General features: G+C 38.6%; 1 protein-coding gene across 1 annotated transcript; it reads left to right on the top strand.

Moving 5' to 3' along the window:
* The first annotated feature begins 11 nt into the window (after positions 1-11).
* STK19 (serine/threonine kinase 19) lies at positions 12-18,293 on the top strand. The gene is made up of 7 exons (XM_053721952.1): positions 12-122; positions 6,020-6,151; positions 9,797-9,942; positions 12,851-13,086; positions 15,683-15,780; positions 17,749-17,896; positions 17,985-18,293. The coding sequence occupies exons 2-7, from the start codon at positions 6,058-6,060 to the stop codon at positions 18,028-18,030; spliced, it is 768 nt and encodes a 255-aa protein (XP_053577927.1). The 5' UTR covers positions 12-122; positions 6,020-6,057; the 3' UTR covers positions 18,031-18,293.
* Positions 18,294-18,772: the final 479 nt, after the last annotated feature.

The raw sequence follows: 18,772 nt of genomic DNA, 5'->3' as shown, positions 1-18,772 counted from the left end.
CATGGAAGTTGACGCCATCTTGGTACACCCCCGATACCCTTATTAGGCATGAATACTGTGCATCTACCGGAAGTGGGTGTACTGCTCTCTCTTCTGGGATTGAGTTGAAAAATAGGAGACAGGTGAGAAAATGACGTTGGAGACAGAAATAACGCGACACATATTTTAAAAATTTAAATATAAAAAGTAAAATTAATGCCTGAATCCATAAAGCTGTTCTGCATTTAACCGTAAGATGATTTAGTGTTTATGAATCTATTTAGTACTTTGGTTTCATCAATTGTATCTCCTATTTACTGTATTCCCATCTTTGTGTGTTCTCTGGTGGATTTGGTAATTTCCCTTATGTCCTGTACCCTTTTATCTTCTTTTTTTTTCATCAGCCCCCCTCAGTGTACCCCTTTTCTTTTTCAAATACTTTATATTTCTATCTTCACTTCATTTTGTGTGCCCCATCTTCATTAAAGGGCCATAATACCCAAATGTTTAAACACTTGAAAGTGATGCAGCATAGCTGTAAAAAGCTGGCTAGAAAATATCTCCTGAACATCTCTATGTAAAAAAGAAAGATATTTTACCTCAAAAGTTCCTCAGTAGCCACCTCCCATTGTAAAGGATTTCTAAGCAGCATATTAGTATGTCTGTCCTAGGACAGCTGAAGGGATGAGCATCGTGCACTCTCATCTTATTTCACCAATCAGGTAAAGGAAGTTTACAATGAAATCTCATGAGAGTCAAGTCAAATCTTATGAGATCACAGTAAAAGTTCATGACCTCAGCACTGCTGATGCTGATTGGCTGCTGTTAATTTCTTCATTTTTTTTATTTATTTTTTACCTGCAGCTGGGAGCAGTTGAGTATAACTTTTTACACAGAACTTACTCTGCTGAGCTGAGGAAATTGTGAGGTAAAATATCTTCCTTTTTTACATAGAGATGCTCAGGTGATATTTTCCTGTTAGCTTTTTACAGTTATACTGCATCAGTTTCAAGTGATTTAGCATATGAGTATTATGTCCCTTTAATTTGTAAAATCTCACGCACATACATACACCTCTCCTTTTACCCATCAAATGCTCTGTCTATTAGGCACTAGGGACCTCTGGTTGTATATGCTGTAAATTCCTCTCCTCTTATTGAATCTTCTCACATACCTCATGCTGTAAACTCTTCTCCTCTTATTGTATCTTCCCATATACCTCATTCTGTAAACTCTTCTCCTCTTATTGTATCTTCCCATATACCTCATGCTGTAAACTCTTCTCTTATTGTATCTTCCCATATACCTCATGCTGTAAACTCTTCTCCTCTTATTGTATCTTCCCATATACCTCATTCTGTAAACTCTTCTCCTCTTATTGTATCTTCCCATATACCTCATGCTGTAAACTCTTCTCTTATTGTATCTTCCCATATACCTCATGCTGTAAACTCTTCTCCTCTTATTGTATCTTCCCATATACCTCATTCTGTAAACTCTTCTCCTCTTATTGTATCTTCTCATATACCTCATGCTGTAAACTCTTCTTATTGTATCTTCCCATATACCTCATTCTGTAAACTCTTCTCCTCTTATTGTATCTTCCTATATACCTCATGCTGTAAACTCTTCTCCTTTTATTGTATCTTCCCATATACCTCATGCTGTAAACTCTTCTCCTCTTATTGTATCTTCCCATATACCTCATGCTGTAAACTCTTCTCCTCTTATTGTATCTTCCCATATACCTCATGCTGTAAACTCTTCTCCTCTTATTGTATCTTCCCATATACCTCATGCTGTAAACTCTTCTCCTCTTATTGTATCTTCCCATATACCTCATGCTGTAAACTCTTCTCTTATTGTATCTTCCCATATACCTCATTCTGTAAACTCTTCTCCTCTTATTGTATCTTCTCATATACCTCATGCTGTAAACTCTTCTCCTCTTATTGTATCTTCCCATATACCACATTCTGTAAATTCTTCTCCTTTTATTGTATCTTCCCATATACCTCAATCTGTAAACTCTTCTCCTCTTATTGTATCTTCCTATATACCTCATGCTGTAAACTCTTCTCCTTTTATTGTATCTTCCCATATACCTCATGCTGTAAACTCTTCTCTTATTGTATCTTCCCATATACCTCATGCTGTAAACTCTTCTCCTCTTATTGTATCTTCCCATATACCTCATGCTGTAAACTCTTCTCTTATTGTATCTTCCCATATACCTCATGCTGTAAACTCTTCTCCTTTTATTGTATCTTCCCTCATGCTGTAAACTCCTCTCCTCTTATTGCATCTTCCCACATACCTCATGCTGTAAAGTCACCTCCTCTTATTGTATCTTCCCATATACCTCATTAATCTTCCCTTATTGCATCTTCCTATATATCTCATGCTGTAAATTCCTTACCTTGCAATTTATGTTCCAATATATTTTATGCTGTTAAAGTGATGGTAAACTCTCCCCTTTTTAAAATCAGATCCGGAATGTTAGTGATATTTTAGATGGAGTTTAATTCATCAGTTGTAATCAAGGTGCGCTATAACTTCTTTTTTAATATAGACATGAAATTCAAATACCCTGCGCTCCGCCGCCCACTTCAAAAGTATTTTTTTTTCTGTGAGTTAAAGGTTTGAATTGTTCTCCAATCAGCACTCTCCCCTTAAGGCACTTTTGTTGTAGCTAGAGCGCTGATTGGAGAACAGTTCAGACCATCAGCTCACAGGAGTTAAGGGGCCGGAAGGGGAGGAGGCACAGGTGGGCAGGTGTGCTGTGCTCTAGCTCAGATGGGAAAGAGCTAGTCTCCCTATGCTAACACGCTGCAAGCAATTTCCTAGGAGCCGCATACCATTTACCGGCTGCCGGATTCTTTGCACCATTGGTGCGGTTTGCTGCAATTACCAGTGTCCGCACATACATACACCTCTCCTTTTACCCATCAAATGCTCTGTCTATTAGGCACTAGGGACCTCTGGTTGTATATGCTGTAAATTCCTCTCCTCTTATTGAATCTTCTCACATACCTCATGCTGTAAACTCTTCTCCTCTTATTGTATCTTCCCATATACCTCATTCTGTAAACTCTTCTCCTCTTATTGTATCTTCCCATATACCTCATGCTGTAAACTCTTCTCTTATTGTATCTTCCCATATACCTCATGCTGTAAACTCTTCTCCTCTTATTGTATCTTCCCATATACCTCATTCTGTAAACTCTTCTCCTCTTATTGTATCTTCCCATATACCTCATGCTGTAAACTCTTCTCTTATTGTATCTTCCCATATACCTCATGCTGTAAACTCTTCTCCTCTTATTGTATCTTCCCATATACCTCATTCTGTAAACTCTTCTCCTCTTATTGTATCTTCTCATATACCTCATGCTGTAAACTCTTCTTATTGTATCTTCCCATATACCTCATTCTGTAAACTCTTCTCCTCTTATTGTATCTTCCTATATACCTCATGCTGTAAACTCTTCTCCTTTTATTGTATCTTCCCATATACCTCATGCTGTAAACTCTTCTCCTCTTATTGTATCTTCCCATATACCTCATGCTGTAAACTCTTCTCCTCTTATTGTATCTTCCCATATACCTCATGCTGTAAACTCTTCTCCTCTTATTGTATCTTCCCATATACCTCATGCTGTAAACTCTTCTCCTCTTATTGTATCTTCCCATATACCTCATGCTGTAAACTCTTCTCTTATTGTATCTTCCCATATACCTCATTCTGTAAACTCTTCTCCTCTTATTGTATCTTCTCATATACCTCATGCTGTAAACTCTTCTCCTCTTATTGTATCTTCCCATATACCACATTCTGTAAATTCTTCTCCTTTTATTGTATCTTCCCATATACCTCAATCTGTAAACTCTTCTCCTCTTATTGTATCTTCCTATATACCTCATGCTGTAAACTCTTCTCCTTTTATTGTATCTTCCCATATACCTCATGCTGTAAACTCTTCTCTTATTGTATCTTCCCATATACCTCATGCTGTAAACTCTTCTCCTCTTATTGTATCTTCCCATATACCTCATGCTGTAAACTCTTCTCTTATTGTATCTTCCCATATACCTCATGCTGTAAACTCTTCTCCTTTTATTGTATCTTCCCTCATGCTGTAAACTCCTCTCCTCTTATTGCATCTTCCCACATACCTCATGCTGTAAAGTCACCTCCTCTTATTGTATCTTCCCATATACCTCATTAATCTTCCCTTATTGCATCTTCCTATATATCTCATGCTGTAAATTCCTTACCTTGCAATTTATGTTCCAATATATTTTATGCTGTTAAAGTGATGGTAAACTCTCCCCTTTTTAAAATCAGATCCGGAATGTTAGTGATATTTTAGATGGAGTTTAATTCATCAGTTGTAATCAAGGTGCGCTATAACTTCTTTTTTAATATAGACATGAAATTCAAATACCCTGCGCTCCGCCGCCCACTTCAAAAGTATTTTTTTTTCTGTGAGTTAAAGGTTTGAATTGTTCTCCAATCAGCACTCTCCCCTTAAGGCACTTTTGTTGTAGCTAGAGCGCTGATTGGAGAACAGTTCAGACCATCAGCTCACAGGAGTTAAGGGGCCGGAAGGGGAGGAGGCACAGGTGGGCAGGTGTGCTGTGCTCTAGCTCAGATGGGAAAGAGCTAGTCTCCCTATGCTAACACGCTGCAAGCAATTTCCTAGGAGCCGCATACCATTTACCGGCTGCCGGATTCTTTGCACCATTGGTGCGGTTTGCTGCAATTACCAGTGTCCGTCGGGGCACAGGGATATTGACCGGCTTATGTTCTTGGTGTATGAAGAGGTCTCCTTACCAGGGCCTATCTGGGCAAAACTAGACAGCTCAAGTAGCTCAAATAAGTTACCGTTTGAATGCCCTTGAGACTGCACCCTCAATATTTTATACCTCTTGCCCTCTACCCTTGAGAACGTGGCAGTGTCCACTTGCTACTACTATTGTTACTGCCCTGGACTGTCTTAAAAAAAAACGCAAAACGCCTCTAGTGGAAGAAGTACTGATAACATCCCCCGCTATCGAGAGCGTGGATGTACTTGCCCACTAGTGCTCTGAGCTGCAGCGGAAACGCCCCATGAGGGAATAATATAATTACAAATACCCGTGCTGACTTAAAAACAGTCCCCAAACGGAGCCTGAAAGCTACAATACCTCCTGCTCCTAAGAGCGGGGAAATATTCTCCTGTCCCTGTACCGGGTTGAAGTGGAGGTCACCCCCAGAGGAGGAAGATCGGGTTGGCGGCTGCGTCTACGGATCCAGTTCCTGTCCCACTCTGACAGCGGAGGCTCGCTGAAGAGGGCGGCTGCTGCTGCCCATTGCACAAAGCGCTGATTGACAATGGTCTAGAGGAAGAGAATATCGTCAGTCGATCTGATGTCTTGAGATGTGCGGCCACAGTAAGTAATCAGTGAAAGGCAAACGGGCTGAGTAAATCTCTGGATCCAATAATAGTGCTGGCTGCTGAATACACGCTGCCTATCCGGTATAATACGAAGCTGTGTGGACACTTGCCTACTGGGCTGATACTGGCTATAAATCTTTGGATATAAAAAGGTTTATTTCTTATAAGTTGCTTGGGCAATAAAAAGAAAAAGACTGTGAGCTCACAGAAAAATTGACTTTTGAAGTGGGCGGCGAAGCACAGGTTATTTGAATTTCATATCTATAGCGCATCTTCATTACAACTGATGAATTCAACTCCATCTAAAATATCACTAACATTCCTGATCTGTTTTTATAAAGAGGAGAGTTTACTATCACGTTAGTACCTCTCATGCTTTAAATTCCACTCCATGCACTTATCCATATAATTAGTTTTTTTTTTATATTCTCTAGTCTACACCATACATTTGCACACACATTGCTTATGTCTCCTTCCTATGTTTCTTTCCCCACTGCTTCTCTTCATCCGTTTCCTTTGCGTTACATTGGCATCCTCACCCATTGCCCTCACTCGTCTTTCTATTGCTTGATCTTACTAATCTCTCTCTTTTTTTCCAGTTAGTTCTCCTTCCCCCCCTTCCCCTTCCCTCCCCTCCATGGAACGCAAGCGGAAGTTAATTTGTGATGCGTTCACCGCGAAGAAGCAAAAAAAAGAGCAAGAGTTAAACTCATCACCCTCACCCTATCCAGGTAATGACCGAGCAGCTTATGACCTATATCTTGCACTTGTTGTTCCTACTCTAAAATTTCTTATCTTGCATATGAAAGAGCACAAATAAAACATATTTAAAATATATATATATATATATATATATATATATATATATATATATATATATATATTTATTTATAATTTATTTATTTTTTGGTATGAAAAGGTTAAGTTAAAGCTATTTCGAAACTAAAAGAAAATGTGTGTGCATAATTTATCTCTAGGGACTGATTGCTTACTGGCTGACAAGGACAACTCCTATAAGTCTATTGTTGTACAGGGTCACACCTAAATCATTATTTATTATTAACAGGTATTTGTAGAGCGGCAACAGATTCTGCAGCGCTATAAACATAGTTGGTATACAGGATAACATTTATAGGGATCAAATGGGTAGAGGGCCCTGACGAGAGTTGCACTTTTGTAGTCGGCTCTTATGAAGGCGATCTACAAACAGCTGGGCTCATAGGCTTACATTCTAAGGGGTTCAAGGGGAAAGCGATGGAGTTAGGAAAGGTTAGTGTTGGTTGTATGCATCCTTGAATAGTAGAGTCTTTAGGGAGCGCTTGAAGCTGTTAAAACTAGAAGAGAGTCTTGTGGAGTGAAGCAGAGAGTTCTACAAGATGGGAGCCAGTCTGGAGAAGTCCTGTAAACGGGAGTGTGATGAGGTAACAAGAGCGGAGGAGAGTAGGAGATCGTGAGCAGAGCGAAGGGGACGGGAGGGAGAGTATCTGGAGACAAGGTCTGAGATGTAGGGGGGAGCAGTGCAATGAGGGCTTTGTATGTCAGCGTGAGGATTTTGTATTTAATCCTGGAGGCAAAAGGAAGCCAGTGAAGGGATTGGCAGAGAGGTCCAGCAGATGAAGAGCGATGTGTAAGGAAGATGAGCCTGGCAGAGGCATTCATCATGGATTGTAAAGGTGCTAGGCGGCAGCTAGGTAGACCAGAGAGGACGGAGTTGCAGTAGTCGAGATGGGAAAGGATGAGAGAGTGGATTAAAATCATAATTGTGTCTTGTGTAAGGAAATGTCTAATTTTAGAGATGTTTTTAAGGTGGAAGTGGCAAGCTTTAGCCAAGGACTGAATTCGAGGAGTGAAGGAAAGGTCTGAGTCAAGTGTGACCCCCAAGACATCGGGCATGCAGGGTAGGGGTAATGGTGGAATTATCAACAGTTATAGAAAATTGAGGGGTGGAGATTTTGGAAGAAGGGGGAAAAATAAGGAGTTCAGTTTTGGAGAGATTTAGCTTAAGGTAGTGAGAGGACATCCAAGATAAGATATGAGAAAGACAGTTAGTGACACGGGTTAGTAAGGAAGGAGGTAGGTGCAGAGAGGTAGATTTGGGTGTCATCGGCATACAAATGATATTGAAACCCGTGGGACTTTATTAAGGAACCTAATGATGACGTATAGATTGAAAAGAGAAGGGGACCGAGGACAGAGCCTTGAGGTACCCCAACAGAAAGTGGTAACGGGGCAGAGGATGCACCGGAGAAGGCTACACTAAAGGTAAGGTTAGATAGGAAGAGAACCATAAGGGAGCTGTGTCGCAGATGCCGAAGGATTGGAGGGTTTGGAGCTAAAGAGGGTGGTCAACAGTATCAAAGGCTGCAGACAGATCAAGGAGGATAAGCAGAGAGAAGTGGCCTTTGGATTTTTCGGTAAGTAGGTTATTGGTAACCTTGACAATTGCTGTCTCTGTGGAGTGATGGAGAGGAAATCCAGATTGCAGTGGGTCAAGAAGAGAGTATAGTGTAAGGAAATGGGATAGGCGTGCATATACTAGCTTTGTGACCAGTGCATGTTTTAGAGATGAGGGAAAGATACCAGTGCTGAGGGAGAGTTTAAAGATGTGTGTAAGAATAGGGGTAAGGGTAGAAAAGAGGGAGGGGAGTAGCTGTGAGGGGATAGGGTCGAGGGGACAGGTAGTGAGGTGGGAGGACAGTATAAAGGCAGAAACTTCTTCCTCAGTAACAAGGACAAAAGAGCTAAATTTAAGGGTATTTGGGTTTTGAATGATTGTGAGCTTTTGAGGGGGTGGGAGATTGGTAGTAAGTTGAGAGGTGATTTCATTTCTGATGGAGTCAATTTTTTTTATTGAAGTGGTTGGCAAAATCTTGAGCTGAGAGAGAAGTTGTATTAGGAGGTGGGGGTGGGTGGAGAAGAGTATTGAACGTGGAAAACAGACGTTTTGGGTTAGAGGAAAGAGTAGAGATGAGAGTAGAGAAGTACTGTTGCTTATAAAGATTAAGGGCAGAAAAGTAGGAGTTCAGGATGAACTTGTAGTGAAGAAAGTCAGCTGAACTCTGAGATTTCCTCCAGTTTTGCTCAGCAGTACAGGGACATCTGTGTAGGTACTGTGTCAGAGGAGTATGCCAGGGCTGAGGATGAGAGTGTGGTTTCTGAGCTATGGTAGGAGGGGCCAGGGTGTCAATGACTGATGTAAGGGTGGAGTTATAGTGGCAGATTGGTCAGGGCAGGAAAAGAAGGTGATGGAAGAGGGGTTTGAGAGAGCTAGTGAGCTGTTGCTGATCTATTGACTTAGTGCTTCTGTGAAGTTTGGTGTAAGGGGGGGTTGTAGGGAGGGAAGTGATGTTGCAAGTTAGAAGATGATGGTCTGAAAGAGGAAAAGGGGAGTTTGTGAAATTTGAGATAGTGCATCGATAGCTGAAAATCAGACAAGGGAGTGACCATCTTTGTGAGTGGGAGAGTCAGTCCATTGTGACAGGCCGAAAGAGGAAGTGAGTTGCAGAAGTTGTTTTGCAGAGGAGGCAGTGGGATTGTCAAGAGGGATGTTGAAGTCACCAAGAATAAATCATAATACCTTTTTTTTCCATTATAGGTGCATTTTGTTTTCCTATAAACCTGGTTATGATAAATTTCAGACTTAAGAATGTTCCAATGTAAAGTATATTAGTGTAGAAGCAAAATTTCCTGTTCCTCCACCTCCTTCATTTCCTATTTTGGCTGAGCTGTAACCTAGAGAGCAGTACCACCCACTGTCCGGTTGGACTAAAAGTGTCATATGACTCATACACTGATTGAATATTTATTGTAATTGTCATTAAAAAAATTCATCCCAGTGGGCCGGCATATCATTGTAATAAAAGCATTAACCATTTTCACAAATTAAAAAATAAATAAAAAAATGTACGCATACTTTTTTTAATGGCAAAGATTACATATGACATTTGGTTAGCTAAAGTTTACCATTACTTTTTAAGAATGTCGTCTTTCAGATGCAACAAAAAAAAACAAAAAAAGATGTTTGAATATCTATATATTTTTTTAAACTTTTGGTAATTACTCGGCATGTGTATTCAGACTATTCGGAAGCAAACGAATGACGAATAGGGCAGCCGCCAGCGTAATTCGGCTATTTTCGGAACTGGATTTCTTCTTTTGAAAGGGCAACACACTAAGATCTTGAACCTTAACTAGCAGAAATCCCACTCCGAAATTAGCTGAATGCCGTTGGCCATCTTCATCATTTGATTGCTTCTGAATGCACATGCCTAGCCTTAGTAATTACTCTATAACCAATCAGTTTAATAAAGCTGTGAAGAATATATTACTAGGCCGCCTGTGACTGTTTTGTCTTCTCTACACTCTTGATCTTTCAGATTTCACAGATGATCCCCAGGAAGCTGTTTTATACCTCTGCGCTCTTTTCCCTCGCAAGCTGTTCAACGACACCCTCCCGCCTCTGTTTTTGAGACATCAGTTGTATAGTCTAATACAAGACCGCACCAAGGCAGATAGACTGCTTGTGAGTTATGTCACTTACAACAATGACAATGAAATGCCTCGTGCATGTTGTCTTTATTTTATACCAGTGTTTCTAATGCCTCTTTTTTATTCATTAACAACCTACTTTATTCTCTAATTTCCTTTCTTTCTCTTGATATTTTTTCTTTCTCTCTTAATCTCTTAGAAACAATGTTAAAGGGACAGTCTAGTCCAAAATAAACTTTTATTATTCAGATAGAAAATGTAATTTTAAACAATTTTCCAATTTACTTTTATCACCAATTTTGCTTTGTTCTCTTGGTTTTCTTAGTTGAAAGCTAAACCTAGGAGGTTCATATGCTAATTTCTAAGCCTGTGAAGGCCGCCTCTTCTCTCAGGGCATTTTGACAGTTTTTCACCACTAGAGGGTGTTAGTTCATTTGTGTCATATAGATAACACTGTGCTCATGCACGTGGAGTTCCAGTGAGCCAGCTCTGATTGGCAAAAATGGATGTCTGTCAAAAGCACTGAAATGAGGGGGCAGTTTGCAGAGGCTTAGATACAAGATAATCACAGAGGTAAAATGTGTATTTATATAACTGTGTTGGTTGTGCAAAACTGGGGAATGGGTAATAAAGGGATTATCTATCTTTTTAAACAATAAAAAAACATATTTCCTTTTAAAGTGTAAGCTTAAAGGGGGGACATAAAACAGGTTGAGATCTGTGCATATCCTAAAAGGGCTAATTAATTAAACATAGTTTGCATAAAAAAAATTGTTTAACAATTGCTGGCAAGTATTTTAAAATAATTTTCAAAAATAAGCAAAATTAATTGCATAGCTAGGCTGCCTGGAGCAGCCAACTCCACCCCTCTTATCAGTGTTTAGACACAGGCATTGTATTTCGACTGGGTTCACAGCTTCTAGGCATGCTCCAGCAGATAATCCCTATTCACTTCTGCATTCTACCAAAAGAACAATAAACGTAGATACAGCCATAGAAGGAAATGTGTGGGGGGAGTTAGAGCTTTACAATTCAGAAACTAAAAAGAAAGGGTTAATGGCGAGGCACTGCAGTATACATTTGCAGGTAAAGTAATTCAAGTACATATTATTATATTTTGTCTCTCTATCCCAACTTGTTTTATGTCCCTTTAACGGGATATGAAATCCATTTTTTTTTCTTTTATGATTCAGATAGAGCAGCAGTTTTAAGCAACGTTCTAAATTACTCTTGTTATCAATTTTATTTCGTTCTCTTGGTATCTTCATTTGAAAAAGCAGGAATGTAGACTTAGGAGCCGGCCCATTTTTGTTTCAGCACCTGGTTAGTGTTTGCTGATTGGTGTCTACCAATCAGCAAGTTCCTGCTTTTCAAATAATGATACTAGCCACCAATCGGCAAGCGCTACCTAGGTGCTGAACCAAAGATGGGCCGGCTCCTAAGCTTACATTCAATATAGTGCATTGCTTCTTCTGCTCATACCTATGTTTACTTGTCGACAAACAATACTAAGTGAACAAAACAAACTTAAAGGGACATGAAACCCAGATTATTTATTTCACGATTCAGATACAGAATACAATTTAAAAAAGTTTCCAATTTACTTCTATTGTCAAATTTGCATTGTTCTCGTGTTATTCTTTGTTGAAAAGAGATCTAGATAGGCAGCGTGCACATGTCTGGAGCACTACATGACAGGAACTAGTGCAGCCATCTATAGCTCTTGCTAATGTATAACATTGTTGCCCAACTGCTGCCATATAGGGCTGCAGACACGTGCACACTCCTTGATTTATCTTCCTGCTTTTCAATAAAGGATAGCAAGAAATAAAAAATTGATAATAGAGCTAAACTGGAAAGTTGTTGCATGGTCTAACTCACGGGTCTGCAACCTTGGGCACCAGATGTTTTGGAACTCAGCATTATGGGAATTGTAGTTCCAAAACATCTGGGGCCCAAGGTTGCTGACCCCTGATCTGAGTCATAAAAGTTTAATTTTAAATTTATTGTCCATTTAAGTAAATCTTTACATAGCTGTATCCATATTCCAGACATTCTTAAGTTATTTGTCCTTACCACCTATTAGAAGTGTATTCCATAAATCAAATGTCCATTCTGAGTGCTTTTGGAACTCTACTTTTAAACCAGTTACCCTCAAACTTGATATCATGACCCCTTGCTCTGGTGAGGCTCATTTGCAATAAATGCTTTCATCCATAGCTTTTGTTGTATGCCGTAATATAGTTGAATATTTCTATTAAAGGGGCAGTCTAGTTAAAATTAAACTTTTGTGATTCAGATAGGGCATGCTATTTGAATCAACTTTACAATTTACGTTTATGATCAAATTTGCTTTGTTCTCTTCTTTGTTAAAAGCTAAACCTAGGTAGACTTATATGCTAATTTCTAAGCCCTTGAAGGCCGCCTCTTATATCAGTGCATTTTGACAGTTTTGCACAGACAGTGCTAGTTCATGTGTGCCATGTAGATAACAACATTGTGCTCAGTCCTGTGGCATTATGAGGCAGCACTGATTGGATAAAATGCAAGTCTGTTGAACTAAAATAAGGGGCCAGTCTGCAAAAGCTTAGATACAAGGTCATCACAGAGCTAAAAAGTATATTAATATAACAGTATTGGTTATGCAAAACTGGTGAATGTCCATAAATGTAAATATCCCTGCAGACAGGACGTTACATGACCATTACTGTGACCATGTGACTCCAAACAGCTCTGGTTGGCTCCTGGGGGACTGATTGCGTTGCTATGCGCGTCCCCTAGTCGTATCCACCAGAGTTTTTACAAGGAGGGAAGCAGGATGCCGTAAAAGTTAGGACATTCCATGCTTACCTAAAGGTCATAAAGCCCAGTGCTTTTAGGATAGCATGGAACATCCTAATGGCATCTAGGGGTTAATCTTTTTCTATCCTTTTGTTTTCCAGAGCTCACTTCAGCAAAAAGGCGAAGTATGTTTGGTCCAGACTGGGTTTGATCTTGACACGTTCCTAGTGGTGATGACGGAGGATTTGCGTAGGACGGCCCTAAAGAGTAGCGCAGGAGATACTAAAGGGGCCATTATACGCAGGTTCCTAGACTCTGATCTCCTCTCCTCCACCAATATCAGCTATGGCCGTGAGGATATGATGGGCAAGCACCGGTTCGGTGATGGAGAAATCACGTAAGGGAAAAAAAAGGGCAGAGAGGATCTCTTGGCTATTTTTTTAAATTTCCTTTTTTTTTTTTTTTTTTTTTTTTTTTTAATTACCTCTATGTATTGGTATTGCAAATCCACCATTTTTTTTATTTTACTTGGTTTTATCATGGCAGATATCTTTTTGTCATGGTGCACCGCAAATTTTGGTTATACAGATGTTTATGGAAACCTCAATATCTCAGCTCAGGGTGGTCCTAGCTCAACAAAAACTGATCTCTAGATCACATTACATTTACATATTTTTATGGATATTTTCAAGGAAAGATTTGTTTTTCCAATTGAGAAGTTTATTCGATATGGCGCTATTGGTGGTGCTATATTGATGATATTTTTTGGATTTGGTTAGGAGATGTTGGAACCCTTATGGCTTTTGTGAATTATTTGAATAGTGCAACTAGACATATTAAGTTTAAATTAACCTGGAGTGAGGAGTATGGGGTCTTTTTGGATACTAACGTAATTAAAAATGGAAACACTGTAATTGTAGATCTGTTTAGGAAGGAAATCTATCGTAATAGCCTTTTACGTTTTGACAGTGCTCAGCCCCCATTGCTATTAAAGGCATTACCCTGTAGTCAACTTTTAAGAGTCCGTAGGATAGTCTCTAATGATAACCTATTTAAATTAAGACTGAAAGAAATGGGGACTCGGTTTGCGGACCGTGGCTACCCGCTGTCTGTCATTAATAAAGAGATGAAATCTGTTTCATCTATCCCAAGAGAGACTTTAAGCCCAAATAAGGGAGTTGATCAGAAAAATGATACACAGCGAGTAGTCTTTGTTTCTGATTTAATGTACAAAGCCATATGATACAGCAAATTATTAGAAAACACTGGGGAGTTCTATCTAAATTCAACCCAGAAAGAGTTTCAAAATTTCCCTATGACTGCATACAAACATGGATTGAACCTTCAACAACAACTCATTAGAGCGGATATTGGCTCAAATAAAAGAATAATCAAGGGTATATTACCTCTAAGAGTCAAGGTTGTTATCCATGTTTGAGCTGCTTGTGTTGCGCCAACATATTTAAAGGTTTTGTGTTTTATCACCCCACTACTGGCAGAAAATATTCTATCAGAGGATGCCATACATGCCATACTAAATTTGTGATTATGATTAAATGCCCTTGTGGGTGGAGCTATGTGGGCGAGACTACCAGGAGCATCTGCAATAGAATAATAGAACATAAAAGTAACATTAGGACCAAAAACATGTTGGCACCAGTAGCCCACCATTTTATTGAGATGTGCCATGTGATCAATCAGTTAAGTTTTCAAATTATTGATTTTGTTCTGAGGCCCCGTAGAGGAGGCGATAGAGAGTTGATGCTGAAACAGTGTGAAGCCTTACGGATTTACAAATTAGGCACTATGGAACCAGTAGGGTAGGATAAATATTGGGATCTCTCAGTGTTTCTTTAAAATCATAAGAGTATTTCTGTAAAATAAAAGAATAAAAGTATTCTTGCTTTTTGTTGTATTACTGGATATTTGTAAATATACTGTATGTTCAGAATATACTTGTATCATATGTTTGCTTCCAGACAGAGTATTTAATTTTTTTTGTTTTTATGATTCCTATTTATATTGTAAGTTGCATTTAAGTGTCACTTTCCAGAATAGGGTTAATAATGCACTCTTGAGCGCCACCTTGTGGTACCTGTGTATAAATAGATGTAATTAAAGGGACATAATACTCATATGCTAAATCACTTGAAATTGATGCAGTATAAATGTAAAAAGCTGACAGGAAAATATCACCTGAGCATCTCTATGTAAAAAAAGAAGATATTTTACCTCACAATTTCCTAAGCTCAGCAAAGTAAGTTCTGTGTAAAAAAGTATACTTCAGCTGTTGCTCAGCTACAGGTAAACAGCAGCCAATCAGCATCAGTAGTGCTGAGGTCATGAACTCTTTAACTGTGATCTCATGAGATTTCATAGTAAAATTCCTTAAACTGAATAGGGAAATAAGATGAGTGTGCACAAAAGCTCACTCCCTTAGCAGTCCCGGGACAGACATACTGATTTGCTGCTTAGAAGTCCTTTACAATGGGATGTGGCTACTGAGGAACTTTTGAGGTAAAATATCTTTCTTTTTTACATAGAGATATTCAGGTGATATTTTCTAGTCCGCTTTTTACAGCTATGCTGCATCACTTTCAAGTGTTTAAACATTTGGGGATCATGGCCCTTTAAGCACTTTGTATGTCAGCATACAGTAAATAAGGGAGCAATCCCAAAACGTTGCTGGTTTTTGCTGTGTTTATAATAAACAATATTGCATTGCTGCCACTCTCCTTTCTGATGTTGTCACATGTGGGGGGAAAGGAAAATTGAACTAACTTTAAAATTTGTCTGATAAAAAATCTACTACTGATTTGACATTCAGACTAAGTGCTTTTGCATTATGTTTTTATTATGCTTTTATATTGTGTTTAATGTTCCTTCTTTTTTAAAATACACTTTCAGCATCAACATATCCCCATGCAGCTAAACGTTAATTAAAAGCATTGCATTATCATACACCGTTTCTTAACACCTTGTTACGTCTGCAGGCAGCTTGTCCGCGCAGGGCTCCTTACTGTCAGAGATGCTGGGAGCTGGTGGCTCGCTGTGCCTGGTGCCGGCAGGTTCTTCACCCATTTTATAAAGGGTAAAAGGAATTAAGTTCTTATACTTGTTGGTCTTAAAAAATATATCCATGCTTTTGTTTCTAAGGCCTGGGAGAGGGGTGATATGAAACTCTCAGGTATATTAAGGGATATAATTACCCATATGCTAAATCACTGGAAAATTATGCAGCATAAAAAGCTGAAAAGAAAATCTATGTTAAACGGACATGAAACCCAACATTTTTCTTTCATGGTTCAGATAGAGAATACCATTTTAAACAACGTTCTAATTTACTTTTATTATCTCATTTGCTTCATTCTTTAGATATCCTTTGTTGAAGAAATAGCAATGCACATGGGTGTGCCAATCACACAATGTATCTGTGCAGCCACCAATCAGCAGCTACTGAGCCTATTTAGAAATGCTTTTCAACAGGATATCAAGAGAATTAAGCTAATTAGATGATAGAAGTAAAATGGAAAATTGTTTAACAGAAAATCATAAAAGAAAAAAATTGGGTTTCATGTCTCTTTTAAAGGGACTATGTTTTACCTCAAAATGTGTTCAGCTCATAATAGTAAGTGGTCCGTGAACAGATATCCTTTTAGCTCCTGTCAGCTGCACATTAAAAACAGACTAAACACTACACCCTCATCCAAAGTGTAGCATAGTAAGAGGCTCTAAACAAGTCCACTCTCAGAGGCACAAAGCCAGCCCAAATAACTAGGAATGGAGTAGTCCACAAATCCGTGAGGCAGCTCTTTTCCTTTATCCAAAACTTAAATATCCACAGTTTCATCAGGCACTTTCATCAGCCTCCTGTTGTATACTGTTCACACAATGCGTTTGCTTTGTGATTTCATGAGATTTCACAGTAAACTTCCTTCAACTGAGGAGGGAAATAATTTCACTGGGCTGCACATGCCAGATGCACACTCCCTTGCAAGTCTTGGGACTAGCATCCTGATTGGCTGCCTAAAGTTCCATTACAATGGGATGTGGCTACTGAGGAAATTTTTAGGTAAAATATATTTTTTTTACCCAGAGATGTTCAGGTGATATGTCAGCTTTTCTGCTGCATTACTTTCAAGAACTTTAACTTTTGGGTATCGTGTTCCTTAAACCCCTTATATATATTATATAATGTATGTCAGACCTTCAGGAAGCTCCAGCAGCCTTCATTGTCAAGTGACAGATGAAACTTTCTCTTCCTTAGCTGCAGGCATCTGCTTTCATATGATAACCGAACAAGATTGGTGCCTTGTTACCATATGAGTGCAGATTGCCATATCATAAAACAATGTAAGTGTTCCTAACAAAATAACCGTGGCCAGCTGTATCTATTCCAGTAACAATTCCGGATTGATTCTTCCAAATAAGACCAGTGGTAGATGGAGTTTAGCTATTGAAAAACAGTTGCAGCAAATATGGTGCTAATTCATTCAAACAAATTCACTCTCACCTAATATGTTAAAAAAAAAAAATCCTTTTAAAGAACCATTACCATTAAAGGGACAGTCAAAATTAAACTTTCATGATTCAGATACGGCATGCAATTTTAAGCAACTTTCCAATTTACTTTTATAATCAAATTTGCTTTGTTCTTTTTGTATTCTTTTATGAAAACTAAACCTTGCTAGGCTCATATGCTAATGTCTAAGCCCTTGAAGGCCACCTCTTATCTCAGTGCATTTTGAGAGTTTTTCAGTTAGACAGTGCTAGTTCATGTGTGCTATATGGATAACATTGTGCTCACTCCAGTGGAGTTATGAGTCAGCATTGATTTGCAGGTTACAAAATGTATTTTTTGGCCTATCTTGGAATCACAATTTTTACACAAAAGCAAGCAGTGTTTAAACTCTTCTCAAGCATTTAGTTTACTGCTAATAAGAAACATTATTGTAACTAATATATGCGTTAATTGTGCATATAAAAGAGCATCAATATAAGTAAAGTATTCATTGGTAACTATATGTTTTAACCGTGGCTTATTTCTGTTTTCTTTCAGGGCGGAAGGCTCTCCTGTCTCAGTTCCGTAGGGCGCCTTATAAGGAAATCCTGCTAACCGAACTGTCCATGCGAAAGTCTCCGCCTTCCGTTCGCCTGGGAATGGAGTATCATATTCATGACATTATAGGGGCGGGACTTGTTGACTGGTGGGTCTTGTGACAATAACTATATATTATATTCTCCATCTTCTTATCTTTCCTTCTGACACATTTTTCTTTCTTTGCTGCTCTCCAGTGTTCCCACAGCCTCCGGTACCCTGCTCCGATTATCTGATACATAGCAGAGGTGTTGCTGACTCCCCCGTGCCATGTGAACTCTTCCTGAATTCCTCCCTGTGGCATTTACAATGTGTTAGGGGGGTTTGTGATCTCTTTCTTACCGTCTTTTTATTTGTAATATCTCTACATTAGCGTTTTGTCTTTTCTTCTCCCTCTGCCTTTTCTTACACTTGCCACATTTTTCAACTTTATTTTTTTTCTTGTTACTTTTGTCTTTCGTTAATTGTTGCCATTGTATATTGATGAAATAAAGTAATATAATTTATTTAATTTTTGCCTCATTCAGGTACATAACAATTCTTAAAGGGACACTCGTCAAAATAAACTTTTATGATTCAGAAAGAGCAGCAGTTTTAAAACACTTTCCAATTTACTTATTATCAAATGTTGCACAGTTTTTTTTTATATGCACACTTTTTGGGGAACAAGATGCTAATGGGGTATATGTATACTAGTCTGCAGTGTGATTGGCTGATGTCTGTCACACATTACAGGGGGCGGGAAAATAGGAGAATTAATTTGTCAGAAAAAAATTCTACTGTTTATTTGAAATTCAGGGTAAGTGTTAAATCATTGTCTTTTATTATGCACTTGTTAATTATGCAATTTTGCATTGAATGGTCTTGTAATTATACGTAATGTAAACAAGTATGTGATTGTGTATTTATATTATTTGTATTTACAAGTACATTGTATTATATATCTCTATACTATTTTTCTGTTTCAGAGCATTAATAATCTGTA

This window comes from Bombina bombina, chromosome 7 (assembly GCF_027579735.1).
Source record: "Bombina bombina isolate aBomBom1 chromosome 7, aBomBom1.pri, whole genome shotgun sequence".
Taxonomy (NCBI): Eukaryota; Metazoa; Chordata; class Amphibia; order Anura; family Bombinatoridae; genus Bombina; species Bombina bombina.
This window is presented reverse-complemented; position numbering and strand designations above follow the sequence as displayed.